Here is a 20,308-nt window from a genome sequence, read left to right as displayed (position 1 = left end):
AACACATCCTGTACATGGCACTCTGACACTCTGGAAATGATAAGGTTTCCCAGATAATGACGGTTATCAAAAACTTCTAGTTTTAGTTAGCAAGGATATCTGCCTCTTTCTCATTGCCAGTGGGCAGATTGTGAAGATATATACTTGGTTCTAGATAAAAGAGTTGTGTTGTTCCTTTTTTATAGAAATAATGCAGCACAGGAGTGGGAGTTGAAGGAGTCAGAAGGTGAGAACCCTGCTTCTGTAAGCCCCTTGCCCAGCCGCAGCCTCCTACAGGTTGTCAGGAGAAGTCTTTCCTCTTGCTGCATTCAGGACATGGGAAAAGTCATGCAGCAACGTATCGTATCATAATCACACAGAGGAAATAACTGCACGCATCTGACAAATAGCCAGAATAGGAGGATGAATTGCATCTTTTCTGTTCCTCTGATGTGCACAGCATCTTCAAAAGCAGGGTAGTAATTTATATAGCTATGAGAAGCAGAGATGCAGCTGAGTATGGAATCTGGCCTCAGAGCTATAGGCTTAATATTACAAGTAGCCTGTAGCAGAATGGCTGTAGCTTGAAGTAAGAAAACAATACAAAGTGTTTTGGGGAATGGAAAAAATCCCTAATCAAAAAAGTGAGAGCATGTAGGCTGTAGACAGAGATTCTGGCTGATTAAAATAGTTGCAGTGTTAATGAAGGTTGTTGAAGCGGGTAAAATAAAAAGAAATTGGTCACCAAGGTGTCAGAGTAAAACCAGCGTACAGATTTGATCAGCCTCGCAAGAATTCACATATGCAATTGGGAAGAACAAGTAGGCAAGAAGAGATGGAGATGGGCAATTTTAGGAGATTGTGAGAAAGGGGAGTGTAAAGGGCATTGCTGTCTTGAAAATTACTGTTGGCTGCTTTGCAGCAGTGTCTTCTAAGCTCATTAACAAGTTAGTGATGATTTTGCTGGCACAGTTATTCTTTTGAATCTTTTCTTTCATTTAGCGTTTTTGTTTAATTATATTTTATTGGAAGGGCTTGTTCAGGAATGCTGACTCTTAAAAACAAACAAAATGCACACACACCAATATTGATCCCTGAATACTTCTTGTTGTGCAGGCATGCTCCAGAAATGTCCATCCGTGATTCCATTTGGATTTCTCTGCCCTTTGAGTGGAGGGCTCCTTGCATCATATACCCTGCTGTTTATAGAGGTGGCTGTACATATGGCATGGAAGCGCAGCCAGGCTTTGAAATTGCCTGTGCTATACAGGCACAGCGGGGAATCAAGCTTCATTTATGGAAGTTTTCCATGGGTCTTGGAGATGCCCTGGCTTTCTATGGCCAGAAAAGATTGCTAAGTACAGAGGCTGGGAAACAGCCAGGTGAGGCACTGGTAGCAACATGCTCTGTTATATTAACATAGGTGAAAAATGGTGCCTTTGCTTGCTTTGCTGAAGAGTAAGTTGTGAAGTACCTGAGGGTTCCTGGTGATCCTTTGACAGTAAGGACACAAGTGGCCCTAGTAATAAATAAATACTGCATGAAGTACACCCTGTTAAATGTACTCACATAAAAATATCGAGTAATTCAAGTGAAAGAGAATCTGGTCTCTAGCCTAGATGAGGGTCCTGTGGTCAGGACAGAAAAGAAATAGTCTTCTGAGATCACCCTTTATGAAATAGTCTGTCCTGCACAAGTGGCAAAAAATTAGATGTAGTGCCGTTTGTTCTGGTTTTCCCAGATGGTCAAAGCCTGCTGATTTTTACAGCTGGTATTGGCTCCTTGTATATAGATCCTTCTGTCAAGTCTAGTTCAGAAGGGAAACTTGAGAGAAATGTTGCTCACAGCAAGTAAGCCTGAATCCTCTCTTTGGCTCTTACATCTTAGGTTCACAAAAGCAATGAAGAATTTTTTCTTTGCAGTCACTGAGGGGATAGGGACAGTCTGAAAACTCATGTTCAATTAGCCATCTTTTAAACACCAAAATTAAGACTACACAGAAAAAATGGTGCCTTCAAGAAACCCATGTTATGACATGGGGGAGGATAGGAGGGGGAACAACTGTTTTTTTTTCTGAGGCCTCCAACCTTGTTATACTCAAGTGTTACCAACATTGCTGTAGTGACTCCCATGAAATGGGAGTGGTAGACACAGTCTTGATAAATGGAACTTCATTGCTGTCACTATTGCCTTCCCAGCAGCCTCAGCAGAATGGCTAGAAATACAGAAAGGCAGGGCTGACTGACAGTTTCTCTCCTCAAGGTGATCTGTGTGGACAGATGTCAAGGAAAATTGACAGCAGCATCTGAAGGATCATTATCTGGGAGCATCTTTTTCTGTGATGTGCAGGCTCTAATCTCTGAAGCAGTTTTCACCAGGAGTTCTTCTACTGAAGTAATTAAAAAAGTACGGTTATGTGCAGTACATCTTACTCCTGTCCACAACCCATGGCCTGGTGTTGATGGCTTATTCTCTCCTGAATTTGGTGCAGTCCTGTTTCACGCTAAGAGTGATTGTGAGCAAGCTCAGGAGAAAGTCAAAGTCAACTTGCAAAGAATATCCCTTGTATGGGAGGATTTGCAGACAAGGCCAGAGCTGACATATTTGCTAGGGACTGGTGCTCCCTGGTTGCAGAGAAGTCTAAAATCAACCAAAACGGTCATGTTCCTGAGTTGGGACTCTATTATGGTCATGGTCTAGGCATTGCTGGCCTCTCTGCAAGAGTTGCATAGAACTAGCAAGACTGTGCTGCATGCACCCTTGCATATATGTAGGTATATGATAGGGAAACTTTCCTGTCAGATCTCAAAGTATGTCATAAGTTCACGTATGGGCTTTGTAGATGAAACCCAGAAGTAGTAAGTGATTCCTGAAGATTAAAAAGCTAATCAGAAGTAGAGCACAGAATTTAACTAATGCTTGTCAGCTGCTTTGTCATTTTTCCTAGTAGGTGTTTGCAAAAAAACCCAAAATATTCAAGTAACATTTATAGAAGGCTGATTTGGATGTATACAAATCTAAACTAGCACACTTACTGTTCTGCCTACCATTGACCAGCTTCTTGATATGTTTGTTTCCAGGAACACCTGTCTGGTTCTTTGTGAAAATCGCTCCAATCCGAAATGAGCAGGATAAAGTGGTTTTATTTCTTTGCACTTTCAATGACATAACGGCTTTCAAGCAGCCCATTGAGGATGATTCATGTAAAGGTTTGTCTTTTTCACAATTATATATTTATGCTGCTTCTGTTCATTTGCCCTGGTCTTGAAAGAGATGAAGTCCTTTAAATACCAAAGCCAAAGGATTAGATGTTAAAATAACTTGTCATTATGCCAATATGGACTGCATATGTGCGAAGAATGGCTGCAGGTTTCCTAAAGGAATTGGCTATGGCCTGAACTAGAATGGGTCATTGCTAATGAAACCCCCAAGTGCTTCAGGAAGCAGAGTTTACTTAGCAAATAGGTGCTGCTCTTCCGTTTAAATTCATTATTAATTCCCAGGTCACCACAGTCTTCAAGCAGTCACAGTGTTGCTTAACAGTCTCTTTGATCTCAGAGGGAATTGAAGGGTATTGGCCCTGTACAAACCACGTATGACACTTTATGCAGAAATGTAGATATTAACCCTATCTGAGTGTAACCACTATCTGAATTATTTCATTCTGCCTGGCTTGACATGAATTAGCATTCTTATGGGATTCTTATATTAAAGTTCAGGACTAGTGTCCTTTTACATCTGTGAAAAGATTACTATAGTCTTAAATTGAATCAGGTTCAAACTGTCAGGTTGAGTGAAATAGTGCTGCTGTGTTTTGCTGTTAACCCTTTGCTGAGTTACACCCTAGAAGGCTGGAAGCAAACTCAGCTGTGAGAGAGGCATAAACTTGCACTCACATTCAGATCCTGTCAGAAACAGACCTTTTGTACCCACATGGAGAATTACAGAGACTTGCATCCTCTGGGGGGGAAAAGGACGTAAGTTCTCCTGTTGTTTGCATTTCTGTAGTATTTAATAATATTTGTCGTATTAAATTAAACAGGAAACTTACTGTGAAGGTGAACTGATTTACATTTATACTCAAAATATTAGTCTTTAAAAACGCAGTTTCTCAAAGTGGAAACACCTGTTACCATGAAAAAGGAAGTACAACCTTGACAAACATACCCTCTTCCAAGTTACGTTTTATTTTTTTTTCTCCTTTTGAATACTATTTGTTTGGGCTTTCAGTGCTTTAATAAAATGAAAAAAATGAGTCTTCTTGCAAAGGTTGGGTCTACAATATTTTTTCCTCTGACTAGTTGTCTTCACTGAATCCTGATGAGGACTGACATCATAGATAAATCAGCATGATGCAGTAAAGCTGTCTCTCATTTATTTGGTGGGAGTGAAGGCCTTTGCTTGAGGTAGTCAGTTGATAAGCAGGGCTTTCATTCAGGGGTGACAGCTGTGGCTTTTCTCTTTGGTTTTGCAGAAGATCCTTACTGTAGCAGTGACCTGTGCTCTTCTGAGAAGAGTTTGTCCACTTTCAGTACAGGAAACACTACAACCTCTTTTTGGTTTCAGGAGAAGTATATTGAAGGAAGATTTTTTTTTTTAATCTCCTTTGTTGGATCTTGAGATCATGCTATTCTTGCAGTGATCATGGTGATTATTAGCAGGTCCATATCTAAAACAATATAATGACTAAGCCTAAGTACAAGTGCACTAACTTGCAGAGGTGCTAAGCAAAATTTCTTCATCTGGCCCATGGAAACTTGCTAATGACTACTGAAAGTTGCAGACAGAGCAGAAGAACTGGACATATTATTTAGAGGCCAATTATTGACAGCTTTGTACTCCCTCCCTGAGTCATACAACTCTATGTATGGAAGAGTAGGTGTACTAAATAAGTGTTCCAAATATTGCTTCCAAATCTCCTAAAATTACTGAAGTTGCACCAGTTTCATGCCAGTAGAGTTCTCTGTTGCTGTATACACAAATCAAATGTGATACAAATGAAATCACACATTCTTTTCTAATCCTTAATTTATCCTGTGTTTTTCTCTCTTCTATAAATGACTTCCTATAGGCTAGCTTTGCAATTTTGGTGTGTGCTCTTATTAAGTGATATTATGCCAGTCACTTGATGGCTAGATGAGCAGCAATTTCTTGTAAAAGAAAAGCTAATTTGCCAAACAGAATGTTACATGCATGACCATGTCTTTAATATCAGATCTCATTGTGCAACTGGATACTGTGAAGGTGGGAAAAGCAGGTGTGGAGTGTTAGACAACTGATCGTCTCCAATGGGTTCTGGGACTTGTGGAGGGGAAAAATATTTTTGGAAGTTCCAAAAGAGGTAAAATTGTATTAGCTGCTTCTAAAAATCACTACTTTTACAGACCTGAGCTTTGCAGAGGACACGTTCTTTGCACCATGTACAACATTACGTTGGAAATTTGTAGCATATATTTGAAGGATAGCATTTTTTGTAGGAACATCCCTAACATTTTGGAAACAAATGAGCTCCCAATCTGAAACTGAACACTGAATTTACATATTTATTGTTTTTAATTTAAACTGAAAACTGATTACTAAATCAATTATTTTTCCTTTATCACTTTCAATCAGCTTTTATCAACTACTCCTCTTTTAGTGTGTTTATACATGAGATCAGTCTCATGTGTATTTGACCAGTTAATATGTAATAGGATGCTTGCAAATGCAGAAATTTTGTTAATATGTGTGCTATTTGCGTAGCTGCAGAGTGGCATAGTGTGAAGTATTTGAGTTCTTCAAAATTAATGCCTGTATGTCTATGCAGAGAAAAACATTATCCAGTACAAGAACATGGTTCATTTAAAGACCAGCTAATCTGTCAGGCTGAGCCTGCTTAGCTGCATTATATCTCAGTTTTCTATCACTTGCTGACAATTTTAAGCATGACTGTTCAGCTGCAAATGATGCAGTCACTCCTTAAGTGCAAAGTGTTAAACTATAATGAAAGGTGATTGACTTGTACACAAAAATTAATAGTCATCTTTTATCCAAAGCTGATTCAGAGGAAGATAGAAGGTCCTAGTACCATTTATCATTCTAAATCCTTTTTTTAAAATTGATAATTTCAGAGATTGAAATAGATGAAACAAAAATATTTCTAAAGTCAAGCAAAAAGTAGGCTTCTAATTGTGTTGTTTCAGATAATTTAGTAGATATTTATTTTATGACTGCTATGAAAGTTAAGTAAATTTGCTTTTAAGTGCAGATGCTTTAAAAATAGTATGTTCTAAATAAAACAACTTTAAAATACTATGTCAGTGATGTTGATGATATAATTTTTTAAACAGCTTCTTTCCATTTTTCCCTGTATACTGTCCCCTTTAAAAAGAAAAAACAAATCGGGAAGAAATAAGTAGGTAAAAGTAGCCTTGAAGAAGTAGGCAAAATCAAGTGATATCATAGCTAAATTTGGCTTGGGAAGTGATAGGTCACCATCTTAGTTGAATTTTAGAGTATATGCTATATTCTGGAATTACAGTCTGTCTGTATGTGTCTTTTTTGATTTGAGATCCAACACACCAAGTATGAGACATTTGAGAATAGTGTATAAAGCGGAATGCATCATTTTATGAAAACAATAACTTGTGCAAACAAATAAAGCCTGCATGCAGTCTGAGCAGCTAGTAGGAAATAGGTTTTGCACATGTGAATATGATGAGAACATAATGAGATGCATCTATGCTTTATAAAAGTTTGGGAATTGTGCTTTGGATTATAATTTTTTTTTTTAATAAAAAAGGTGCTATCAAGTTCAACATCACTGAATCACATGAGAGAATGGTTGTTAGCCTCATAGCTGTTTTAACCTCCTGTGCTTTGTAGCAATCATCAGTTATCTCCTCTGCAGAAGCTTTATTTTATTTTGCAGCTAAGCTGCCCTTTGCATCACAAGCAGGGCTGCACAAAAAATAGTATTTTGATTTCCTCCTTCATCTCAATTCAGGGAAAACTCCAGCCTAATGTTTCATTTTTTTTTCTTTTTGTTTCTCTATTTTTTGTTTCTAATTTTTTTGTTCTGTTTTTGAAGATGTATTTATATGAGAAGAGCCAGTATTTGAAATATTTTGATTGTTATACTTTACTTTCATCTAGATGAATTGGTTTCTTAAAAAGGAAGCAAATGAAAGGGAAGCAGTGAGTATATTAAAAACTTCAGTATGCTTTTCCAGTCCAGATGGAAAAATAACACAGTTTTAAGTTATGAAGTTTCAAAGGAAAGGAGCGTTAGGACTGCAGAGGCATGATGGATGTAAGCAGGGACCTTTGATATGCCAGAAAGCAATGGTGGTTCCAGTGGAGGTGATAACTGCTGGAATGCTGATTTGCTTGCATTTACACATTTCTGTGTGAACAACAGACGTGGCCAAAGTTACTTTTTCTCTAGCAGTCATGTCTTTGTGGTCTCACTCTAAGGATTGTTTAAGTCATGAATCAGCAACATGATAACAAGGATTCTGTAACTGCCACGGCGCTTAATGTTTAAATTTGTGAGTCATTATTATCAAATAGAGGATATTTATAGGAAACAAATAATTACCTAAAATAAATAAATGTTGCTGTGGATTGAGTATCAACGGATCATACTCATCTCAAAATACAGCAAATTGGTGTCTTTGGCTTGAACAGTTTGCTAATGAAGTGAGATCTTGATGCATAAAATATCCCAAAGGTGTATTCCAATGCCATGATTCCCCAAGAAACAAAGTTAAGGAGACAGCTTTTGTCCCTGTTGTAGGCATGTTGTTGACTTGGGTGTTTTCAGGAGCAGTTTTTAGTTACATTTTTACTATGAAATAATGAAAGACTGAAGGACCATTGTGGAATGCAGGACAGCTGAAGTTAGTGCTGGAATCTTGAAGGCTCTTCATCCTTTCAAAGCTGGAGACATGAGTGCCATCTGATTGCTTTGCAGAAAATGTCATGCAGGGACAGAAGTGGAAAAGGAGACCAATAATTATAAAAAATGAGTTAGAATCAAAGCCATGAAGAAGCACAGGCAAAGCAAAACCATGGGGCTGGCATCCAGCTTTATGTATTGTTCCTGAATTCCAGGCTGTCTTCCCTGAAGCTATGTGAGCTCATGCCTGTTTGAGGAATATATATACCTATATATGAATCCCATAGTCATTGGATTTCGGTTTAATTTCTATTTTATTGATTTCCAGAGGAAGAAAATGGATGTAGGGATCTTGCAACTAACTGCTTGTGTTGAAAGAGAACTTGTAATCCATATCATTTGGTCCTCTAGTCTTAGCAGTACTAACATCAATATGTTCCTACACCATTGTGGAACCTATTTTCTTTCTTCAGAAGTTCAATCTTCTTTCTCTAATTAGCTCTGTGACACTAAGAAAATAATGTTTATGTTCTCTTTTGTGGCTAAAGTTCAGTATTTGACCTGTGTTCACTGAAGTGGTCTTCACAGCTGTAGGTTGCTTCACTGCTTGCTGTAGGTTGTGTCTGTCTTTAGCATCCTGAAACTGTCTTTTCGAGTAGTGTTAGAGAAGTTATTGTTCAATAGGATTAGTGCTGACTTTCCGTCTCCTTTTCATTTTTTTTCCTATGCCAGAATGTGTAGATGCAATATATCTATGCTTCAGAGTTCCCACATTTTTTTATTCCTTTCATAAAAAAAAAAAAGGAAAAAAAAAAGGAAAAAAAAAAAAAGAAAAGAAAAAGAAGAGAGGAAGAAAAGAAAAGGCAATACAAGAAGGAGAATGTCCTGTCCTAAAGATGAGATTCATACACCTGGGATACAGACAGAGTGACTCAGTTTTATACATTTCATCATACAATGTCATGTGCTACTTCATGCTGGGTTCCTATGTGCTCACCCAGTCTATGGGGAGAGCACAGGTATATATTCCAAGCCTCCTGAATTCAGGTCAGCAGTGGTTCAGAAAAAGCTAAAAAGCCCTGCCTGTTGACATAGTCTCTTGCTTGTACAGTTACATCATTTTCAGGTCAGCGTTTGGAGTATGTGGTAAGAGCTAGCATGTTTGTAGAACAGCTCATTTGCATACCATTTAGGCACCCACGGATGAGAAATTTGCAGCATGACGCGCAGGGTAGGTGCTTACAGGAGATGCTGAGACAGAGGAACAGGTTAAGCTCTGCCACTCTGCCTTTCAAACGGGGATTGAAGAAGATTGGGAAGAGTACATGACAGTGCTCAACATTCATAGCCACAAACCATGTCCACAGAGATGCCTGGCAGTGTTTTTGTGCAAGATAACCCAGGCGAGGTGCTTCCTTCTCTTCCTCCCTCTGTATTTATGTCGAAATAGCCTGGTTATTAGACGTCCCGCTGACGGGAAGAAAATCGACACTCAAAGTCTGCCCTCTGTTTTTGAATCAAATTTTGCATCCTTGAACAGAATGGCTTATCAGTCTGTTTTGGGTTAGTAAAAGGGGCTATTTCAGTTGGGATTAAAGCTATCGTGTGCCTGGTGGGGGAGGCAAACAGCTCCGAAGGGAAGCTTCAGCTCCGTCCCGCGGGGCTGGCGCTGGCCAGCAGCGGGGCCTCGCTTCAGCACCACGGACAGCGCCCGGCCGGAGCGGGACATGCCCGGGGATGGGGCTGGGGAGGCTCGGGCGCTCCTCTCCCGGCCGGGAGCACGGGTCTCCTGCTCGTATCCCCTACACCAGCCTCCCCTGGGCCTCATCAGTCCACATCTACAGCAACGAAAGCCTCCCTGTTCCACTGGTCTTCTCCCTTGGTCCTGCAAAACAGGAGGGAAACGTTGTGGTGGTTGCATGGAAGTTTGGTGAAAGCCAAAGTTTTGGGGCAGTGTAAGTTGCTGTAGCTGGCTTTGGCTTCACAAAGTCTGGTCTGGTTACATCACCTGAAGATCATCCCACCCGATCCATTCTTTTAACCTCTGCCACCTTTAATGAGGACATGGTAAGGCATTCATGCTTCAGCCTATCAGTGGTAGTTGGATTTCTTCATGTATTATGAAGAATACTCTTTATGAGTCTATCTATTACATATAAATAAATAAAATCTACCACCTTCTATGGAAATGTATGTGAAATTGAAGTGCTTTGGGTCAGGTTTACAACATATACGTACTGACCTCAGTTGAGGTTCTGCCATGTTGATTTGTTTCTTTGAGAAGTACTGCTTCACAGTAGCTAATCGTACATGGGTTTACCAGGAAAGCTTGGCTTCCTGGGTAGAAATCACGCTATCTACTTTTTGCTGAATATTGCCAGAAAGAGTTGGCTAATTTTATTCAACTTGGCTATTAAATTACTTGTGCCAGGCTTCCTTTAAAACGTGCTTTAAGGTCTAAGAAAATGTTCAATTGTGCTCTTGATTTTAGAGAGGTATGATGTACATGATTCTTCCTTTTAATAAATGCATTGCGTGGAATATTTTTAAAGGAGAAAATGCTAACCTGTCTTTTCAGGTATGGTCTGGAAGACCTTGTTCAATAGCCAATCCAGGCAATTTGTTAATTTTTTTGTGTTCACTTCTCAAATTACCAAATGTTTCTGCAAACTCCATCACAGATGTCAAACAAGGATACATTTAAAGTTCTGGATGGTATTTTAACCACCCATGTTCCTTTACTTGTCATGGATCATTGCAGGCTAAACTCCAGAGTGGTCTTTAAAAACAGTCGCTGTTAATAGTATCGTATCTTTTGGTTATGAAATTATAATGTAGAGGGAACTTTTTTCCAGAAGCAGGATCTCATTAAGAACTGAGTCTGCAAAGTGCTGAACATCCTCAGTTGGAGGAGGTGAGACTGCTCAACAGTTCCCAGATGGTGCTAGCATTTTTCAAGATTGGGACCAAATGCACTGATACTTTCCTTTCAGACTACCAAAAATATCCAGACATATACTCTGCCTGACTCTCTTTGTTATGCCAAAGCACTACACATAAAGGTTATAGTTAAAACTAGTTCATGTGACTGTCATTCAAGCCTTCTGTTTTGAAGGGTATTTGAAATGACTGTAAAAATATTCTGAATTAAAATTCACCACATGACTTCTCTGCAAGAACCTGCTAAATGTTTTATTAGAGTTTGAGAAAATCTGTTTGTATATTTTCCCCTTTTGTTTAGAGAGGATAAAATTAATGATTTTGTTTGTTTCACTTTGTCTGCTCTGCTTTTTATTATGTTATGTACTTTGCTTTGCTTTTGCCAGAGCTACACTCAGTACATCTGAGGCCCGATTCACTTCTGTTACAGGCAGCTGTAATTTTCATTGTGCCTGATTCTATTCCTACATCTTTATTAGTCTGGAGAGTCTTCTGCAGGGTTGTGAGATCCAAATCTGGCCATTGAATTTAATAGAAGATTATTGCGAAGTGGACGTTTATCCTTACAAAAGATGCAGTTTGTGTAACAGCACTATTGTAGAGCCATTGAATACAAAGTCACTGCAGTCACTGTGGGTTTTATTACTTTACCATCCTGCCACCTTTTTTGTGTCTTGCTTTTACCTGATACATGGTTAAATTATACTCCCTTGTGGTCAATACTAACACAGATTGCTCATTTTTAATTTTAACTTTTTTTTAACTTTATGTGATACACTTCCAGTTTTTTTTTTGTAACGTGTATAATCTTTCATGTTTTTTTGAGGTTGGGGAAAGTTTGCTCGCTTGACCCGTGCCCTCACAAGCAGCCGAGGCGTGCTTCAGCAGCTTGCTCCGAGCGTGCAGAAAGGAGAGAATGTTCACAAGCATTCACGACTTGCTGAGGTAATGTTTCCTTTTCACAAGAAACAGCAAAGAAAGGTACTTAGCTTTTGTGGGTATGCTGTCTCTGCATGAGCTGAACACACCCTTGCCCTGGGATTCTGAAGCCTGGTGGCAGGCACAAGAGTTCAGCAGTATGTCATGTGCTGTGAAATGTCTGCTGTGACAGTGGAATGGAAGCTGGTGTTTAGAAGAGACTTGAAACCTAACTGCTGTTTTGGCTTCTGTATCTCGGCAAAGTCTTACAATGGCATTATTATTAAAATAATATGTTTTCTTTATTTTCCTTTCTTCTGAAGATCTCAGTGCTAGCAGGATCTTGAACTATTTGCTTGTTTAAAATTGAGGTGAGAAAAACTAAGACTAGCACAGAAAGAAATTCTGGAGAATCATTGACACAGTCGTTCTCTGCATTCATTTATATATAGTTCTCTTTTAGTAGGATCCCAATGTGCTTTACAAATTGGTTAAGATGTATTTAAGGTACTGCTTTTGTGGACAGAACAGCTATAAGGTGTCACAAGCAATACTGCAGACAATAGAAAAATGAAATTTTGTGGTTTTAGTAGACTCTGAAAGTTTTGTGAAAAGCTCTAGGCAGAGAAGAGGCTTCTTGATTGAAGTACCAGGGTTTTAGGGCTTTCGCCACGAGGGGGAGAGACTGTCCTGAATTTCCTGCAGTTGTTTCTAGGACCAGTAGCAGGGTCTCCCTGGTGTTTAAAAAAAAAAAGCTTGGGGAAAGTCTTGATGTGGTGTTAATGACAGTATGGCCAATACAACATGGCACTCCTGTATCACCTATTGCTGTCAATGCCATGGCAGCAGCTATGATTCTTGACCATAATTCTTAGTCTTCCTTTGTAGCTGGAGGCGAAAGCCACTGACGGGCTCCGCGAGTCTACATATAGTCAGTACTCTTTAAGTTTGTCCTGTGTATGATTTAGTTTCTATGCAAAACATGCAGCTCCTGCCCAAGTCTGCATTATTATCACGCTGTGACCATGAATTTCCCATGGACAGGAGGTTACCCTTTCTGTATTTAATACAGATGCACTCCAGAGTGGAAAACTAATTTCTGTTGTGAGCATTTTTGGAGAAAATAGCTTAGATCATACTAGCACAGGGGAGGGGCAGACATTCACATGGGCACTATACTGTAGGAATACCATGTGATTATCACATTTCCACCCTTAGATTGTTTTAGTGTCCTAGAATTTGGGACATTTTCCCTCATAATCTAACTCAAGACTTAGCAGCAAATAATCCTTCTTTCTCTTTAGATGTTTGCCCTTGAATTTTAGTTCATGCTAAAATTTAGGCAGTAGAATATAAGGCAGAGAATCTGGGGTTATTCTGTTTGGCTCTTTGAACCTCAGTCTGGACCTCAATGGCTACGTTGCTGAAACATCTTGCTGGCTGATATGTTAAACAAGACTTTGCAAGTATTCTAACTGGCACAGTCGGTGGATTCATTACAAATAATAAAGGGCAAGTGTATAGTTTATGTGTCTGAAATGAGTTTTTGTAATTGCTGACTGAATATTGCCATCGTTATTTTAAAAAGAACATTAGCCCCAGCTGTGATGTTAGGCACCTTGTAGTATATCTTCTGTAATTCCACTAAAGTCAATAGAATGGCATGAGAGAAAAGCAGAGTGCAGATAATCACACTGACAAGCACACTTTTCTTCCTGAGAAGACGGGCTGGCAGGCTTCTTATTCTACAAAGTTCTGCTGATAATATTGAACGTGGGATCTCTAACTGTTCCCCACTGTATTTTCAAATCTCTTATTTTTTTTCTTCATTTCTGCAGTAGCCTATTTGAAATTTAAGCTCAAATGAGTGCACATCCTATTTCTTTTACCTATTTACTATGGCATTTCACATACATCTTCCCTTTGCTTGGGAAGGCAAGCAAAGGGAATTTATTATTAATTTATTGGAAAATTATTAGTGTTAATCCATTATTACTTACATTTTTGAAGAGCTGAAGAGCCAGTTGTGTCCTAGAAGCTGAATGGGGCAAGGTGTTGTACAAACACAAAACACAAGCCTGCCACGAAGGCTTACAATTTATGTTACTGTTTATGATAAATTAGTTTTAAAAAGGTTTTATTGAAAAACAGCTTTATTTTATCCACAGGCCATGGATAATACAAGCAGTGACTGTTAAGCTTCAGTCACTGATTTTTGCCAGGGTGTGTAATTTGTCTAGCATGACTTGCCTAATAGCAATCATGTAAAAAACTGCCTAAATTTATTATGCAATTAATGCACGGGTGTTAGGTATCTCTGAGAGTCCATTTTGCAATGAGAGTACAAAGTAGTTAATATGTTTTTGTGGCTTTATTACTAAGGAACTAATTGTAGGAACCATTCTTTCCTGGTCACTGTAGAGTGTGTGTGTCCTCTGCATCCATGGTACTGGCTGATGTATTCTGTACATTTACCAGGAAGCTCTGGGTAAAAAAAGATTGTGTCATAATTAAAAAAAATGTAATAGTTATGAGGAATAAAAGCAGAAAAATTATAACGGTGCTTAGCAGCATTGTCTAATCAAGAATTTTATGCCTTTTTTTTTGTAAACCCTGTTTACCAGGGACTTATAACTGCCATTAGTATCTACTTCAAGTAGAGACTTAGCACCTAGCTCTTGGCTTGGGAGCAATTTGTGTGGGTGCCTGTAAGAACAAAAGCAAGGGAGAATTAGAGAGAGCAAACATGCAGTTGCAAACACAAAAAGGGGGAGGTTAAGCTGAAAATGAATGATTGTTTTTTCCCCAGTCATGCAGTCTTAAAAATAAATCATCGTAACCACTTGTTGATGCACTTTTGTAAGTCCTGACCGGTGATATATTCACCATTTTTTAACAAATCTAGGATAAATGTGTTTTATGTTAATAAATAAAGAAAGAACACACACTTGTGAAACCACCGTTGAAATTTGTTATTTCTGCTTTTGAAGTAATATTCTTTGGCTTTAAAGAACAATTAAAACATCATGCATCATTACCGCAAATAATAAATGCAGATAATGTGGCTGTAGTCACTGATGAATCATAAGTAATTGGAATACTTCCATTAATAACTTTCTGAAACAAGCATTTCTTTTACTGTGGCATAACTATGCAATGGAGAAAAAATCCTCCAAAACCAGGGCTGTTTCAGTTATTTAGCAAATGATATTAATGAAATATTTGCTCATTGCACATGGGTGGAGGCTCAGCATGTTGGTTTGTTTAGTTGCTTACATTTTCTTCATAATTACTTTCATATTTCTCTTGTTGTTACCTCTTCAGGAAGTATCTTTACAAGCAGTTTGAATCTAGTTAGTTCATGTGGGTGGGGAACCACACGTGACTGCTTCAGCAAATACTGAGTTTTGGGTTGGCACTATTCTCCCCAGAGGCTGGAATACAGCGAGAGTGGTTTGGAGTAGGGCAGCAGGCACATCTCTTTGCATCTACCTGGCTTTGCTGTATGGTGCAGAGAGACCGGGGTTTATAGCTTATAGTCTCCAGGTGACCCAGTGGTGGTGTGTGTGTCTGGAAGGATGGTGAATAAGTAGACTGTGTGTGGCCCTTGGTGTGACACGTGGGGAAAAGTGCTCTCCCAGCTTGAGTGCAGCAACCTAATAACTATGATGTAGAGTTTTAGCCCTAGGCTCCGTGGAGCTTCTTCCATTATTTTGTATAGCACTGAGCTCTCTGGTTGTATTTAGTGCTAAAAACACACACTTGTTCTCTGAGGCAATTAAGTTGCATTAGAGGGGATTTTCCCCTTCCTTCAATTAAAAGAATAATTTGGTGACTTTGAAAGCTCTTGGCTGGCAGTCCTGGAGGATGCAAGACCTTTGCTAATCTGTTAAGCAAGTTGCCTTTGCAGGCAGAGGTAGTGTGCTGGGGCCAGCACGCTTCTTCCATCTCAGGCAGTAAAATGATAGTTCATCTCTTTGGCAATTCCAGCAAGATGTTGGAGTGGTTTTATGTGTGCGTTAGTGATGTAGTGAAAGGGAGCCAGGGCTAGAATTCGTCACCCCAACCACCTGAACAAAAAGCTGGAGACACCCTGGGCTTTCTGCAGGTGGCTTTCTCCACCTTGCAGCTGATTGTCATGTCTGTGTCATTCCTTGATTCCCGCCCTCCCCTTGCTCTTCCCTTTGAGATCCACATGCACACTGCTGATGCACATCCTTCCATTGGAGACTGGGAAAAGCCATTGCCCCCTGTTCATTTTAAATAACTGCTGTTAGAGTGGAAGTTCAGAAGATTTATTAATAAATCTAGCCATTCAGATAGTTTAGAGTACATTTACTTTCTAAATAAAAATGGAAGGAGACATTGATCCTTTTACTTTCCTGTGCTGTAGCCTTTTGGATCTCAAACAAGCTAGTGGAGAGTGCTTTCTACTTGGTGATGACATTTTAAGACACTGAAGCAGCAAATTTGTTTATTTTCCTAATGATTTGAAATGAGAAGTCTGTTTCTCTCTGCGTGCAGTTCAGTTTTACATCCATGCAGTTCCCCTGGCTTTACTGGCATTCTTTGTGATTTACAGCAAAATAGCTGACTCCATAATTAAGCTCCTTCTTTATTGCTAAAGAGAGACTGTTCTTGCCATTGGTCCTATTATTCATATATATGGGAATCCATTAGTACATTTTACGGTAACTTCAGTATGGAGGATGTAAAATCTCCACAAGTTCTTGGAGTGGAGAGAGGCTGGGGATGGCCAAAATGGGATGCATTATACAATTGTTAGTTGAGAATTTAAATATGTGTGTGTAAAAACCAGTGTGAAGACAAGGACTTACAAAGTGATTTTTTCAGTGTTTCATAGTTGAGGTTCCTGTACCGACTGGAATCCTTATCAAAATGTTTGACTTTTTCCTATAGTATCGGTGAGGCCAAAAAAAATCAGCTCTAGGAGTCATCTGATAGCAAAAGAAGAAATCATGTTTCATCCTATATTTAAAGGGTGATAAAATGTTACTATGTGATTGAAAGTACTTGATTTTGCTGATCAGTTATTTCAGTGAGTGAATATTGCCCAGTGGATTTCAGGATTGGGGTCTTACGTTAGAGCTGCTGTTTGTGCACAGCCTCATAGAAGCCAGAAGCCAGGAGGTGTTTGAAATACTAATCTTGGGCTAGAAAAGAAATTCTAACATCTGTAGCTGGGACTGCAAACAAGCCCTGAAGGAAACGTGCCCTGAGTACACATACCAGCTCAGTACACAACATATGCCTCTTGCAGTCACTACCAGCGACTTCTGTGGACTGTATTGGCTGGCCAGTGTCTCCTGCAGAAAAGAGACTACTTCAGTCTGGTGCTTGCTTTCAGCTCCTCACACCACAAACCAATGTTTGTTTCTAGAATGGAGAACCTGAGTGAATCAGGTTTGGGACTGGCAGACCACTTAATGCTGCAGTGGCCATGTCCGACTCCTAGTTTTGTCTGCAAGGGGTCTACTTAGGGGGAAGTGTTTCATTCCCCTATTTGCTGTGATTCTAGAAACTTAGCAAAACAAACAAGTTGTTTTTTGTTTTGTTTTGTTTTTGTTTTTATTTTTTAAGTGTTGATGCCCTTAAGCTAATCTGCAGTTCTATCTGAGCAGGCCATGCTATTTCTCTTCTGGAGAACACAATGGACTTAAAGTCAGCAGGCTTGTTTTGTGCCTTGCAGCTCCCATAGTCATTTACGCATGTGCAAGGGACTGTGATCTGACAGTGTCTGACCCCTGTTGTGCACAAGAGTAAGTGATTATGTGAGGTTCAGAGCAGCGGGGAACCTGATCCGAGGCTGTTTTGTCCAGATAGGACTCTTGTAGCTGATTGTTTTCTTTTTTGTCCCTTTTGGCTTAGTCTGTTGGAAAAAAGCCTGCCAGATCACACACACACACAGAAAAAGTACTCAGAAAAGCCTGCAGGTAAAAATTGCTGTCGAAATAATTGATGTTAAAAAAGCTGAGATACGCACATGAAAAGAAGACATCCTCCTATTATAGGTATGCTCTCTGATGTTTTCCCAGAGAGAGTGGCCACTTAATTTCCACATCTGCTTCCTCCTGCTCTGAACTACAATGTAAATTAATGCGAAATGCTTCTGAATGTTTCTTCCGGGTTCTGTGAGTTTGACATGAGGAAACACATCTCATTTGAGCCAATCTCCATCTTCCTTTCTGTTTTCACCTGTAACTCATCCAGTAGAAACTTCAGTTTATTGAGGCTAATGAATGTCATCCATGAACTTTAGTCCTGTGCAGCTCAGAGAAGAGGAACAAAGGCCTGTGCATTCATGATGGGTTGTAGCGCAGGGCTTGACTGCAGATACAGTATAGGGAAGAGTTAAATGACCAGTGTTGAGAAACAATGTCCATGTGCTGGACTGGAAGTCAGATGTTGTGGTCTTCTTCCTGGTTTTGCCATTGATTCCTGTTCGCAATTGCCTTCCTTCTCATCATTTATCTGTCTCATCTATTTAGACTGCGGAAGGAGCTGTCTGTTCTCTGTATGTCTTGGATGCTCGGCACATTAGGCATAGTCAAAAATAATTAATGACATTAGAAGAAATAGGTTGCTGATATGTTTAACAGAATACTTATCCTGACTATTTGCTAATTTTAAAAGAGGCTAATGAGCATGTCTTTTTTATCAACTGAGCTCAAAATTCTAAAATGTAAAAAAAAACATTAAAAAATTAATGTTTCCTTTTTCTCCTGAAATCCTTGTCACTACAGGTACTGCAGCTGGGCTCTGAAATCCTCCCACAGTACAAACAAGAAGCACCAAAGACTCCGCCACATATAATTTTGCATTATTGTGTTTTCAAGACTACCTGGGACTGGATCATCTTGATTTTAACCTTCTACACCGCTATTTTGGTCCCTTACAATGTCTCCTTTAAAACCAAACAGAACAATGTGGCCTGGCTAGTAGTGGACAGCATTGTAGATGTCATTTTTTTGGTAGACATTGTGCTTAATTTCCATACCACCTTTGTGGGACCAGCAGGAGAGGTGATCTCTGACCCAAAGCTGATTCGCATGAATTACTTGAAGACCTGGTTTGTGATCGATCTGCTCTCATGCTTGCCGTATGATGTCATCAACGCATTTGAGAATGTTGATGAGGTCAGTATACTTGTTCCACTTCCACCCCCCTAATTATAACTTAACGTTCGGGACTGGGGAGGGGAGAAGAAAGAAATGGATGCTTTTAGTTAAATATGTTGGATTAGTGTACCTGTGTCTCTAGTAGCTGCCCTCAGCACACGTAAAAGTTTTGCTGATGAGTCCTAGCCAGAAGGGTCCATCTTTAACTGGAATGGGAGAAGCTGAGGTTTTTGGTGTCAGAAATCCATATTTATTTTCCTTCCTTCTGCATCCTGAGAGTTCAGGAGGACAGGCAGAAGCAGGTGGCAGAACCTGTGTACAGCACTGAGGAAAACTGCTTCATGAGACTTACCATAAACAGCTTGAACTGGTGTGTAAAGATGATTTCTTAGGGCAGGATTCTCTTCCTTTCACTGATGACTGAGCAGGGTATGTTCACTAATGGCAATTCTTCACATGAACAATTGGGAATTAGAATGCACTTTTCTCAGCTACTTCTAAAGTGATATAGCAGGTGGCAGAGGCAGGCAGTGACTGACTACGTCTTAGATCAACAGAAAGTACTGTGAGGGTGCCCGGTTACCCCTGCTCTGTTGTTTGGCAGCAGTTGGTTTAGAGGAAGATAAAGCATTTGATCCTTGTTTGATAATTACATAATCAGAGGAAAAAGCAGGGAGAAAACTGGAAATCTAGGCTTTTCCGTAATTCTTGCACATTTATTTGGGAACAAGTCACAAACCAGCAAAAGAACTAACATTCAAACACATAAACCACGATACTACTCTAATTTAACTGCTTATTTTCCTTCTGTATCAAGCTGCCAAGAAAATATTCCTAAATTAAATGTCACATGAAAGTTCCATGCCTAACTAGTTCAGAGTTAATGAACTGTTAACAGAATCTTGATGATTACAGCAGTCTACTTTTTAACTATGTCTTATAAAATCTGTATCATCAACTTGTTAGGTGTCTATATTTCTACGTGATACTAAACCTGTAATGTACATGCACATTTCATCAGAGCTTAGTATTTAATATTTAGCCTGTAATATTTAATTTTTATGAGTGTCTTTGAAATATGCCCATGTTATAAAGGACGACCTAGCTATTAAAAGAAAATTATACCCGGGAAAATATCTTAGTAAAAACATAAAGGCTTTGCTTTTATAAAAATACACTACATGGGTTGTTTATCTAATTTAAAATATTTTTCTCTATGACTTGAGGATAAGTAGGAAAACTGTTGGATATAGGGGAACAAACATGACGTTATTTGATATTTATCTCTCTAGAGAGATTTTCATTTTATATAAAGCTACAGACTGAAATAAGACAAATGTGAGCATGCAAAAAGCCTTGTGAGACCTGTTCTTAAGTATTTGTTTGTCATAAAATGCATTCAGGCTACAGATTCAGGGCTTTCACATGTTACTTTACCATGGCACTGATAAAG

The 20,308-nt window shown here is 39.2% G+C and overlaps 1 protein-coding gene across 2 annotated transcripts in view; it reads left to right on the top strand.

The window, feature by feature from the left end:
• The window catches only part of KCNH1 (potassium voltage-gated channel subfamily H member 1), a 185,413-nt gene that overhangs the window by 19,115 nt on the left and 145,990 nt on the right, over positions 1 to 20,308 (top strand). For both annotated transcript variants that reach the window (XM_040554071.1, XM_040554072.1), the window contains exons 4-6: positions 3,060 to 3,188; positions 11,625 to 11,743; positions 18,481 to 18,873. In XM_040554071.1, the coding sequence (XP_040410005.1) occupies positions 3,060 to 3,188; positions 11,625 to 11,743; positions 18,481 to 18,873 (641 nt within the window). The remainder of the gene's footprint in view (positions 1 to 3,059; positions 3,189 to 11,624; positions 11,744 to 18,480; positions 18,874 to 20,308) is intronic.

Source organism: Cygnus olor, chromosome 3 (assembly GCF_009769625.2).
Source record: "Cygnus olor isolate bCygOlo1 chromosome 3, bCygOlo1.pri.v2, whole genome shotgun sequence".
NCBI lineage: Eukaryota > Metazoa > Chordata > Aves > Anseriformes > Anatidae > Cygnus > Cygnus olor.
This window is presented reverse-complemented; position numbering and strand designations above follow the sequence as displayed.